Genomic DNA, 13,203 nt, shown 5'->3' with positions numbered 1-13,203 from the left:
TTGATTCAACCATCATCTAAATGGTAATCTGCATGCACATTTTAGTTGATTTTATGTTGAATCAACATCAGGAATCGAACACTGATTTAATTTATTAATTGGATTATACTGAATCATATTAGGAATCAATATTGATCCTGATCATCCAACAACCTAATGGTAATCTGCATGTACATTTTAAATTATGTATGCTGATATACTGTAAGGCTACATCTTGTTCAAAATTACCTTACATTTCCCAAAATGTGAAAATATAAAAATAAAGACAGACAATATGATTTGAATCTTCACATTTATTGAACCAAGGCATTTAGACCTGCGTTGAACTGCTTTAACCATTGTTTTTATGCTTTAACAGATGAAATATAGAACATATACAAGATTGTAGATCTGCTATTTATGAAAGAAATCGTGAAAATGTCTGCAAGCATTTGGATATTTTGACCCGATTCTGTGAATGTCTTCTAAATGATAGATCTGCTATTTTTGAAAAATCGTAAACATTTGTTCAAATCTTTGAATATATATTTTTCAAAGGAAACTTTTGTAACTGAAATCTGTTTCTGGGGGTCCCTGGAAAGATATTTTTCTAGGTGGGGGTCTGCGTCCAAATACATGTGATTTTGGGGGTCCTTGACATGGAAAAATTTGAGAACCACAGATTTGGAAGAAGTATTTAGAAGACAGAATCGGGGACAAAATATTCATTTTCACGATTTTTTTTTAGTTGTTTTTTATAAAAAGAAAAGAAAAAAAGGTCCAAGTTCAAACGCAAAACGCTGTCCCGGTCTAGATGGGTTAAAGAAAAGAAAAAATGGTTGAAGTTCAAACGCAAAACGCTGTCCCGGTTGTAATGGGTTAATCCCTTCAGGGAGGGAGGGAACCTGCAGAGGTGCCACCTGCCTCCAGATCCGGTCCCTGCTGCTCCAGAGCATTCCTCGGGATGCCTCCCTGACGGCCAGGCGCAAACTGCAGCCAAGACTTGACCGTCTTTTCATAGTTCAACTGGGTTAATTTTCGGTCCGATCGTTGAGCAGCAGCTGAAAGATAAGATAACAAGAAAGCACATGGGATTTAAACACTCAATTTTGTATACATATAAAACACAAAGACACTTAATCTGCAGCAGCCAGTGCGGGTTGGCTAAAAGACTGGACTGGAATTTGAAATGAGCATCTAAAGCATTGCATACACTTTCACCAGCACCTGACTCCAACCTAAACTTTTTTTAAATATTAATTTAGGAAATTGTGCTCAACTAGTCAACAGGAGATTCTGGTTAAATCAGTCTAAATGCACACATCCGAGTTGAAATCTGAGTTGAAATCTGATTTGAAACCACCTCCAGAGGTGGTTCGAAATCAGATTTAACTCGCACATACAGCACAATAGGCAGGTCGCACTCTGGAGCCCTGTGCCTGCCACAGTCTGTGTAGACAGAGTTTACAGCTGATCAACTGGTTATGAGGGGAGGGGAGGGGCCCTTGGCAGCCTCCTTGCTCTCTGCAAATTTTACTTGGAGGCTATTTATTCCGAATGTATCATATTTTTAAGTTTAATTGTTATAGCACGCCCGTCCCCTGAAATAAAAGCCCTAAAAACACAACACAGTAAGACAGACATGTGTATACATTGTCACAAGATACCCCAAGATATATATCTTGGACTATAGGTGGTCTATGGGTGGTATACGGGTGGTATACAGGTGGTATACAGGTGGTATACAGGTGGTCTATAGGTGGTCTCTAGGTGGTATACAGGTGGTCTATAGGTGGTCTATGGGTGGTATACGGGTGGCATACAGGTGGACTATAGGTGGTCTCTAGGTGGTCTCTAGGTGGTATACAGGTGGTCTATAGGTGGTCTACAGGTGGTCTCTAGGTGGTCTCTAGGTGGTCTCTAGGTGGTATACGGGTGGTCTATAGGTGGTATACAGGTGGTATACAGGTGGTCTACAGGTGGTATACAGGTGGACTATAGGTGGTCTATGGGTGGTCTATGGGTGGTGTATGGGTGGTATACAGGTGGTCTCTAGGTGGTCTCTAGGTGGTCTCTGGGTGGTATACGGGTGGTATACGGGTGGTATACGGGTGGTATACGGGTGGTCTATGGGTGGTCTCTAGGTGGTCTATGGGTGGTATATGGGTGGTCTATGGGTGGTCTATGGGTGGTCTATGGGTGGTCTCTAGGTGGTATACGGGTGGTCTACGGGTGGTCTACGGGTGGTCTATGGGTGGTCTCTAGGTGGTCTATGGGTGGTATACAGGTGGTATACGGGTGGTATACAGGTGGACTCTAGGTGGACTCTAGGTGGTATACAGGTGGTCTCTAGGTGGTATACGGGTGGACTATAGGTGGTCTCTAGGTGGTATACGGGTGGACTATAGGTGGTCTCTAGGTGGTCTCGAGGTGGTCTATGGGTGGTATACGGGTGGTCTATAGGTGGTATACAGGTGGACTATAGGCGGTATACGGGTGGTCTATAGTTGGTATACAGGTGGTCTATAGGTGGTATACAGGTGGTCTATAGGTGGTATACAGGTGGTATACAGGTGGTCTATAGGTGGTATACAGGTGGTCTCTAGGTGGTATACAGGTGGTCTATAGGTGGTATACAGGTGGTCTATAGGTGGTATACAGGTGGTATACAGGTGGTATACAGGTGGTCTCTAGGTGGTCTATGGGTGTTCTCTAGGTGGTATACGGGTGGTATACGGGTGGTATACAGGTGGTCTATAGGTGGACTCTAGGTGGTCTCTAGGTGGACTCTAGGTGGTCTCTAGGTGGTCTACAGGTGGTATACGGGTGGTATACGGGTGGTCTATGGGTGGTATACAGGTGGTCTCTAGGTGGTCTATGGGTGGTCTCTAGGTGGTATACAGGTGGTATACGGGTGGTATACAGGTGGTCTATAGGTGGACTCTAGGTGGTCTCTAGGTGGTCTCTAGGTGGTCTCTAGGTGGTCTACAGGTGGTCTCTAGGTGGTATACGGGTGGTATACGGGTGGTATACAGGTGGTCTATAGGTGGTCTCTAGGTGGTCTCTAGGTGGTCTCTAGGTGGTCTATGGGTGGTATACAGGTGGTCTATAGGTGGTATATGGGTGGTCTATAGGTGGTCTATGGGTGGTATACAGGTGGACTATAGGTGGTCTCTAGGTGGTATACAGGTGGTCTCTAGGTGGTATACGGGTGGACTATAGGTGGTCTCTAGGTGGTCTCGAGGTGGTCTATGGGTGGTATACGGGTGGTCTATAGGTGGTATACAGGTGGACTATAGGCGGTATACGGGTGGTCTATAGTTGGTATACAGGTGGTCTATAGGTGGTATACAGGTGGTATACAGGTGGTCTATAGGTGGTATACAGGTGGTCTCTAGGTGGTATACAGGTGGTCTATAGGTGGTATACAGGTGGTCTCTAGGTGGTCTATGGGTGTTCTCTAGGTGGTATACAGGTGGTATACAGGTGGTCTATAGGTGGTATACAGGTGGTCTCTAGGTGGTCTATGGGTGTTCTCTAGGTGGTATACAGGTGGTATACGGGTGGACTCTAGGTGGTCTCTAGGTGGTCTACAGGTGGTATACGGGTGGTATACGGGTGGTCTATGGGTGGTATACAGGTGGTCTCTAGGTGGTCTATGGGTGGTCTCTAGGTGGTATACAGGTGGTATACGGGTGGTATACAGGTGGTCTATAGGTGGACTCTAGGTGGTCTCTAGGTGGACTCTAGGTGGTCTACAGGTGGTCTCTAGGTGGTATACGGGTGGTATACGGGTGGTATACAGGTGGTCTATAGGTGGTCTCTAGGTGGTCTCTAGGTGGTCTCTAGGTGGTCTCTAGGTGGTCTATGGGTGGTCTATGGGTGGTATACAGGTGGTCTATAGGTGGTATACAGGTGGTCTATAGGTGGTCTATGGGTGGTATACAGGTGGACTATAGGTGGTCTCTAGGTGGTATACAGGTGGTATACGGGTGGACTATAGGTGGTCTCTAGGTGGTATACGGGTGGACTATAGGTGGTCTCTAGGTGGTCTATGGGTGGTATACGGGTGGTCTATAGGTGGTATACGGGTGGACTATAGGTGGTCTCTAGGTGGTATACGGGTGGACTATAGGTGGTCTCGAGGTGGTCTATGGGTGGTATACGGGTGGTCTATAGGTGGTATACAGGTGGACTATAGGTGGTATACGGGTGGTCTATAGGTGGTATACAGGTGGTCTATAGGTGGTATACAGGTGGTCTATAGGTGGTATACAGGTGGTCTATAGGTGGTATACAGGTGGTATACAGGTGGTCTCTAGGTGGTATACAGGTGGTCTATAGGTGGTATACAGGTGGTCTCTAGGTGGTCTATGGGTGGTATACGGGTGGTCTATGGGTGGTATACAGGTGGTATACGGGTGGTATACAGGTGGTCTATAGGTGGACTCTAGGTGGTCTCTAGGTGGACTCTAGGTGGTCTCTAGGTGGTCTACAGGTGGTCTACGGGTGGTATACGGGTGGTATACGGGTGGTATACAGGTGGTCTCTAGGTGGTCTCTAGGTGGTCTCTAGGTGGTCTCTAGGTGGTCTATGGGTGGTATACAGGTGGTCTATAGGTGGTATACAGGTGGTATACAGGTGGTATACAGGTGGTCTATAGGTGGTCTATGGGTGGTATACGGGTGGTATACAGGTGGTATACAGGTGGACTATAGGTGGTCTCTAGGTGGTATACAGGTGGTCTCTAGGTGGTATACGGGTGGACTATAGGTGGTCTCTAGGTGGTATACGGGTGGACTATAGGTGGTCTCTAGGTGGTCTATGGGTGGTATACGGGTGGTATACAGGTGGTCTATAGGTGGTACACAGGTGGACTATAGGTGGTATACGGGTGGTCTATAGGTGGTATACAGGTGGTATACAGGTGGTCTATAGGTGGTATACGGGTGGTATACAGGTGGACTATAGGTGGTCTCTAGGTGGTCTCTAGGTGGTATACAGGTGGTCTCTAGGTGGTATACGGGTGGACTATAGGTGGTCTCTAGGTGGTATACAGGTGGTCTCTAGGTGGTATACGGGTGGACTATAGGTGGTCTCTAGGTGGTATACGGGTGGACTATAGGTGGTCTCTAGGTGGTATACAGGTGGTCTCTAGGTGGTATACGGGTGGACTATAGGTGGTCTCTAGGTGGTATACGGGTGGACTATAGGTGGTCTCTAGGTGGTCTATGGGTGGTATACGGGTGGTATACAGGTGGTCTATAGGTGGTATACAGGTGGACTATAGGTGGTATACGGGTGGTATACAGGTGGTATACAGGTGGTCTATAGGTGGTCTATGGGTGGTATACAGGTGGTATACAGGTGGTCTATAGGTGGTCTATGGGTGGTCTACAGGTGGTATACAGGTGGTATACAGGTGGACTATAGGTGGTCTCTAGGTGGTATACAGGTGGTATACAGGTGGTCTACAGGTGGTCTCTAGGTGGTCTCTAGGTGGTATACGGGTGGTCTATAGGTGGTATACAGGTGGTATACGGGTGGTATACAGGTGGTGGTATACAGGTGGTCTAGAGGTGGTATACAGGTGGACTATAGGTGGTCTATAGGTGGTCTATGGGTGGTCTACGGGTGGTATACAGGTGGTCTATAGGTGGTCTACGGGTGGTATACGGGTGGTATACGGGTGGTATACAGGTGGTCTATAGGTGGTCTATGGGTGGTATACAGGTGGTATACAGGTGGTCTACAGGTGGTCTACAGGTGGTCTACAGGTGGTATACAGGTGGTATACAGGTGGTCTCTAGGTGGTCTCTAGGTGGTATACGGGTGGTCTATGGGTGGTATACAGGTGGTCTCTAGGTGGTCTATGGGTGGTCTCTAGGTGGTATACAGGTGGTATACGGGTGGTCTAGAGGTGGACTCTAGGTGGACTCTAGGTGGACTCTAGGTGGACTCTAGGTGGACTCTAGGTGGACTCTAGGTGGACTCTAGGTGGACTCAGCATTTATAGGATGCCAGGTCAACAATGACCTGGTATCTGTCCTTTGCATAATCCTGCAAGGTCATCAAGGCTAGGAGGGCAAGTGCTACGGGCTGAGGTGGAGTCTGAAGAGGTGAGTCTATGGGTGGTATACAGGTGGTATACAGGTGGTCTCTAGGTGGTCTCTAGGTGGTCTCTAGGTGGTATACGGGTGGACTATAGGTGGTCTCTAGGTGGTCTATGGGTGGTCTATAGGTGGTATACAGGTGGTATACAGGTGGTCTCTAGGTGGTATACGGGTGGACTATAGGTGGTCTCTAGGTGGTCTATGGGTGGTATACGGGTGGTCTATAGGTGGTATACAGGTGGACTATAGGTGGTATACAGGTGGTATACAGGTGGTCTATAGGTGGTCTATGGGTGGTATACAGGTGGTATACACAGGCATGCAAACAGCCCGAGGTGAAAAAGGTGACAACATGTTGTTTTCTTTCGGGTCAGGTGTCACACAATTGCCCTATTTGAGTTCAAAAAGGTGACTGTAGCTGAAAAGTGACACTTTTGCATGTCTGTCTATAAGTGGTTACCAACTCCACTGACTGGCCATCTATAACACTACTCTGAGGAACTAGTGGTGTGACAAATACTTACTGAACAGTGCCTCTTCGCCTCATCCAGTTTGTTCTTCCCCTCTGGGATGACACCATGCTTTCCGTATACGACGGCATTGCGGCACTCCTCATGGGTGAAGAACACCTCGAACAAGGCGTGGAATAGCCTCTTGCAGTCCTTCCTGGCACGCTGGTGTATGGCTGCCAGCTGCACAGATGAAATCATCTGTCCACAGCCTGTGAATAGAGAGCGAGCAATTAACAAACTGCATTTTAAGACATCAGCTACATTGACCCCTTTCTGCGCTCAGTGCACCATGAAAACAGACAACTGTGACCTTCTGAAAACTTCACTATCTAGTTGCAGCTCACAACACGGATCACTCGCTACCAAGAACGTCAGGTTCAGTGTGAAATGTATGGCAAACGTATACATCCATACCTGGATATAGCTCCTGCTGCCCGAGACTGGACACTCCAGACTCTAGGTCACCGACCAGGGTGATAAAGCCCTTCAGTGCGTCTAGTTTCTCAGAGCCTAGAACAAAGACAAAAAAATCTGAGTCTACTGAGTGTATTTGTAAAACAATAAGATTGAGTACTGTTCTACAAAGCTCTACAGTATATTCTGATAGCAGTCATTGATGAGTATTTGTTCAGTAGCAGGGGTCGATCTCCCCAGCTCTTCAGTAAACAGAAAACAGTTTTATTTTGGGATACCAATGTTTTCCAGTCATGTCAGAGAACTCACAAAAGAGGTACAGGATAAAGTAAAGTTTCAAGTGAGACAAAGAAATTAGCAGACAACTGAAAACTGCAACATTACAGGCAATAAAACGTACTGATACTGGAGAGCACAGTGGTTATCCTCCTCAACTGGAGCTGGAGCTTCTCCACCTCAGACCGACAAGAGTCGCAAGGCTGCCACCCTTGACCCTCTGGTATGCTCTGGTCAGATGGATTTGGTTGACCTAGAAAGATTGAAAGCACGTCAAAAACTGTAAAGAAAAGTTTTTTAAAAAAAAGCAAAACTCATCTATGAATCCTGAATTTGAAGGACAACAGTGCCAAGTCTGCTGACACTTAGCTGAGGAACCACACCTTCTACTGGAGCATCACTGGACGGAGATGGAGGTTGCAGTACACTGGGTGTTTCTTGGTTCCACTGATCCAAGTCCATATATGTAGCTGCATACGGCTGTGCAGAAAAGACAAAAGGCCCTTAATTGTACTTGGTCAAAAATCATCAAAACTATAGGCTACTATACAAGCTCATAGCGCAGCACCGAGTGCTGTGCTAAGAGCTTGTAGGTCTACATGGGTTAAATCTAAAGAAAACATACCTCATCAACAGGTCGGCAGGCCTGTGTAGAAGAGGCTGGAGGGTATGGCTGTAAATCGGGGTAGAAGGTATCACAAGGTTGCAGAGACATAGAAAAGTAACCTTAGTTTGTAGTCTGTCAAAGATCTTTAAAAAATAGCTATGCCTTTATGCAATGCATTGTGGATTTTAGATAGACCAATCAAAAGTAATGTGGAATGTAATACAAGTCACAAATAAATTCAATTTATATTCAATTATAACCTTAGCAATACAAAAATCAAAATGAGTGCAATAAATCAATGGTTATTATAACCGTAACAATCAAAATTAAAGTGTCTGCATTAAATTGATGGTTATTCAAAGCTAAACAATCAAAGTGCCTGCATTAATCCAGTGGTTATTCTAATCTTAACAATCACTAACTCCATCAGTTTTTGAGAGATTGTATTTTGGGTTTTAGGGATTTATGTCCAAGTGAGAGAAGAACTCTTTGAATAAAATCAAAGGTGTTCTTCATTGATTTGGGGTACTCCAAATTCAGTGCGTAAATCAGTCCAAACAGTAGGCAGATGGCATGTGGGAGACTTTGAAGGTCATCACTGTTGTACCTTCCAAGACGATGCATGATAGTGAAGAGTCCAAGTGCAGTGAGTGAGGAGAAGCCGGGCTGTCTTCAGGAACCACGGTCAGGATCCCAATGGAGAGGTGGGACATGTCTGGAAGGTCATCGGTGTCCTAACAACCACAACCACAATTACATGTCAAATGTCGCCTTTTTATATGGTAGAAAACACAATACACACCCACTAAGGGGAAGTAAAATTCTGGAATGACTATATTCAATAGAAAGAACAGACTGTAAATACTGTACACGCATAAATAATTAACAGATCAATTAATGATTTAAGTACATTTAGACAGCTGTAAACATTCTGTCTGCTTGAAAGTAGAGTTGTTATCCCAAGATCTATTATGACCAGATAGTGTATCACGTTGTTAAACATAGCCATGTCCTGAACTAAACAGTTGTCATGTTGGCACCATTTTCAAATAGTATAGCAAACTTATTTACCAAGAGTATCAGTGAAGTGTTGATGTTGTTTGAAGAGAAACAGTCTAACATTGATGTGTTAGACTGCAGACTAGCAAGGCAAGGTGGAGGGAACAGTGGAAAGCAGCAGAACCATCTAGGCTTCACAACTACATCGAGGATCCCACAGATGTCCCTGGCCAGCACCTGCCCCGTAAGCAGTGGACAACCCTCAACCGCCTGAGGACAAGCGTGGGACGCTTCGGTGAAGCAATGCAACAGTGGGGCCTCTCGGACAGTGCCCACTGTGAACCTGGAGACCCCCTAAAGACTGTGGAACACATCATGACCAGCTGCCCGAAACACCGCCCACCACATGGCGACCTAGGCCTGATGAACCTGGATGACGAGACGCTGGACTGGCTTGCTGCAACGGAGCTGAGGATCTGATGACATACGCAAGAAGAAGAAGATTGATGTGTTAGACTTTAATTAATTAGTTATAGGAAATATTAGTAGATCCCCTCATAAAGACAAGTGAAGGTGTACAGATACCTGTGTCTATAGATAAATGACATTTGTTTTATCATTTAGTTTTTGAAAGCATAGTGGGAGAATGCCATTAAATGCAATCAGATACAAGTTTTAATTATCATGAATAGGGCAGTCTATGGAGGGATGACTTTGTATCTTAGAAACTTAACAGTGGAGGTACAGCTGATAAGGAGAAAGTGGAGCAGGATTAGTCACACATTCAGGAGAAACAAAACAGCAATAATTAAACATTAACATGGAACGCACCAGGCAAACGGAGCAGAGGAAGACCCAAAAACACCTGGAGAAGGAGCACAGATTTAACATAGGTTTAACATAGGTTACTGCATCCAAATAGCTCTAATGAGGTGAATGCCAGTGTAACACTTTTTTCTGCCCAGTGTGATGTGGTATTTCTTTACTGTTTGGTTAGGATTTATAATGGTAAATTATGTTTTTTAAATTGCGTGGTTCTGGCATGGCTTCCATGTTTAAAGCGATAGTGCTTAAAAGGGCAAGACCACTTTGGTAGAGGTTTGTGTTGTGTATTTACCTTGCCATGATGTAACTCCAAAGGAGGACAAGAAATCAAAAATAATTGCTCCATTGATTAGAAATTGATCATTCAAAATATGCTCCTCATTGACTTACATTGTACGCTGAAACAGCTCTCAAAGTCACTATTTTAGCACATAAACAAACACAATCAAAGCTAATTCAGACAATATAGAACATCACCAAACCCAGTACTGTTTATTTTTTGAATAAAAATGTCAACTTCCTGCTGATTTTACTATTTGAAGATCCGGATCCACAGATCCAGTCGGGGTTTTCTTCTTAATAAAAATAGTAAAATCAACAGGTTGTGAGCTTGTAGATTGGCGATTTTTTTAAGCAACGCTGTTGTACGACAAAAGTATAAAATAGGGCTAAAGTACTTAATCAGACTTATTGATTTACTAATTATAAACATCACTTGGATACAATTATATTTTAATCGTGTTTAAATATGTTTCTACCAACGACTAGTTTCAAAATTTGCGAGTCAGGCCTAGCCATGGATCACGAGCGTCATGGATAAACTGCAAACTAGTGTTTGCACTTTCTCCATTTATAGCCCGTACATCCACATAAACGTTCAGATTCCAAATATAAAGTGCTGACCTCATGGCCACGAATGTTACAAATATGTACGGACCCTCAGATGTACACGTATCTTCCGTATTGTTCAATAAAAAGCATTTTAATCCGATCGGTGGCCATTTTCTTAGGTTTTTCGCCATATGCTAACTGTGACCCTATCGGTTGGGAAGTGTATTGCACTCTACATACGTTATAACTCTATGAGGAAATGGCCATCGATCGGATGAAAATGCTTTTTATTAAACAATACGGAAAATACGGGTACTTCTGAGATACCATATATAATTGTAACATCCGTGGCCATGGGTTAAGCACTTTATATTTGAAATATGAACGTTTATTTAGATGTAAGGACCGTAAAGTTGAAAGTGCAAACACCAGGTTGAAGTTTCGTCATGACTATCATATCATATATGACAGTCATGTTTCAGGGCTATACTCGGGCAAATACACGCCACGGTCATGAACTAACAAGTTGGACAACATTTTAATTCCATAAACTAATTCAATTTACCTGTTATAGTAGATTAGAAGCATGGAAACATCCATGTCTGTAAGGTTCGCTCCTCCTGAGCCGTTAGTTCGACTTCCTGCAGCTCCCCGGTCCGTCTGAGTGTGTGTTCAAAACGGATAAGCTCCGCCTCCGCCTAACCCCTTTGTAATGTTGACGCAATTTTGGGTCAGTGGTACTCAACCTGTGGATCGGGACCAGCCAGGGGTCCCCACATGATTTTTTTTTCTGGGGGGGGGGGGGGGGGGGGGGTCCCCAGATGACAGTGAAGGGACAATTTAAGTAACCTTTTTAATAAATGAAAAAGTAAAAATATAGCAAATAAAAAGACCATTGCTGCATCAAGAGTAATCAACAAACTATACAAAAAAAAATGTGTCAAACATTGGCCAAATTCTCAAATAATATAAGAAAGAGGCAAACAGCCGATCTGCAAGTTGTGAGCTTGTAGATCGGCTGAAGTTGAAGGATAAAATTAATAATGATAATAATAACTGATATTAATGATGATGTTCACATCATGTAAAAACATTTAACATTTTTGTGCCTTTTGTTTTTTAACCTGTTGTTTTTTAACCTGATTTCCAAAAATGTAAAGTGTGCTATAAATAAAATGTATTATTATTATTTTTTTATTATTATTATTAATATTATTATTACTATTATTATGTATACTTTACATTACTGAGAATGTCTGCAGGTGGCACATCTCTGTGCAGTGTCTGAGCTCTGCCGTGTAAAGGGTGAAGAGAAGGGAGGCCAGCACAGTCCCCTGGGGGACTCTTGTGCTGCAGGTCACAGTGTCAGATGTAAAGTCCCTCAACCTGACGTATGGTGGTCTGTCAGTGAGGTAGTCCATGATCCAGGACACAAGGTGTGGGCCAACATGCATGCTGTTCAGTTTGTCTTTCAGAAGGGGAAGGAGGGGGGGGGGGGGCTGTATGGTGTTAAAGGCGCTTCGAAAATCAAAAAATAATATCCTCACAGCACCACTTTCCTTGTCCAGGTATGTAGTCGAAGCTATTGAGGTCTGAATTAAAATCCCTGTATAAGGTCGCAGGCACCCCAACTTTAAGCTGGTTCCCTAGGCCTAGTAGGCCTAGAGCCTAGGGAAGTTGAATCGCATTCTTATGCTTTCCTCTGGGAAACACGTCCATGTAAGACACTACAAGACCATTCAACCCTAAGACCACTCAAAATGGTCTTAGGGTTTTAGATTCTTAGGACCATAGTGAAAGTGGAGATCTTCGCCATAAAAGTGTCAAAGAAATTAGACACATATCCACGTGTTCGCATGGACAAGCTCTACAACATATCAAAAGATGGGCCCGTAATACATTATCAAGTTAAAGCACGTTGAAGTGAAGCGGTAACACTAGGCCAGGGGTTCTCAAACTTTTTCATACCACGACCCCATATAATAAGGGAAATCTTTTGGCGACCCCAGCAAACCGCCCCCAAAATATCTCGCTAGAACCACATCATTTCTTTATCCGACATAGCGGTGCAGCTGTTGGTAGTAGGCTACTGGTGGTCTCTGGTTGTCTGTAATTGTTGTCTGACGGTAACGTTACGACGCAGTCTAAGTTAAACTCTGTGCGAGGGCTACAGATGAAACCACATGGATCCGCGGTTCTTGTATTTTGTACCCTCTCGCTTACGGACTAAGTAAATCGTTTTGAAGAGCTCAGCTAAATCATCTGTGTCCTCCTGTGTTGTTGCTACGCTGTGTGCATTGTGTGCAGTGTCAGTGTCGTGTCGGGGTGTGTGTGTGTGGTGTCGGGGTGTGTGAGAGAGAGAGAGAGAGAGAGGTTTCACGTTGGTCGTGGACGCAGCCCCCCCAAATTATACATGCATGATGTGTATTGAAGCACAGCCTATCGGCCTCAGTTGATGCGCGAGACAGGACAAATACACAAACGACTGCCTGGTGTAAAATCCGAGTGAAGGACATCGTCTTTTTTTCCTTCCACTTTGGGTTGCGACCCATAGTTTGAGAATCGCTGCACTAGGCAATTAAGAGCCTAGGTTGTAAACCGTAGGTCTGTGTGGAAGGAAACTTATATTGGGCGAATCGGACACGCA

At 44.4% G+C, this 13,203-nt stretch overlaps 1 protein-coding gene across 4 annotated transcripts; it reads right to left on the bottom strand.

The window, feature by feature from the left end:
• Nucleotides 1–284: 284 nt before the first annotated feature.
• LOC308076842 (uncharacterized protein) lies at nucleotides 285–11,320 on the bottom strand. 4 transcript variants are annotated; one of them, XM_080417349.1, is made up of 10 exons: nucleotides 11,122–11,320; nucleotides 9,732–9,765; nucleotides 8,973–9,376; nucleotides 8,509–8,635; nucleotides 7,920–7,967; nucleotides 7,678–7,774; nucleotides 7,419–7,547; nucleotides 7,019–7,114; nucleotides 6,617–6,813; nucleotides 285–1,040 (listed from the first exon to the last, which is right to left on the bottom strand). In XM_080417349.1, exons 6-10 carry the CDS (start codon nucleotides 7,754–7,756, stop codon nucleotides 1,011–1,013), a joined length of 531 nt encoding a protein of 176 aa, XP_080273475.1. In that variant the 5' UTR covers nucleotides 7,757–7,774; nucleotides 7,920–7,967; nucleotides 8,509–8,635; nucleotides 8,973–9,376; nucleotides 9,732–9,765; nucleotides 11,122–11,320; the 3' UTR covers nucleotides 285–1,010. The 4 variants fall into 4 exon arrangements, with proteins under 4 accessions (XP_080273475.1, XP_080273472.1, XP_080273474.1 ...); XM_080417346.1 differs by lacking the exon at nucleotides 285–1,040 and having other exon boundaries at nucleotides 6,477–6,813; XM_080417348.1 differs by lacking the exons at nucleotides 285–1,040; nucleotides 9,732–9,765 and having other exon boundaries at nucleotides 6,477–6,813.
• Nucleotides 11,321–13,203: the final 1,883 nt, after the last annotated feature.

The sequence above is a fragment of the Gymnoscopelus braueri genome (genome assembly GCF_963280865.1).
Source record: "Gymnoscopelus braueri genome assembly, chromosome: 21".
Lineage (NCBI taxonomy): Eukaryota > Metazoa > Chordata > Actinopteri > Myctophiformes > Myctophidae > Gymnoscopelus > Gymnoscopelus braueri.
Note: the sequence above shows the minus strand (reverse complement) of the source record. Positions and strands in the feature narration are given on the sequence as shown.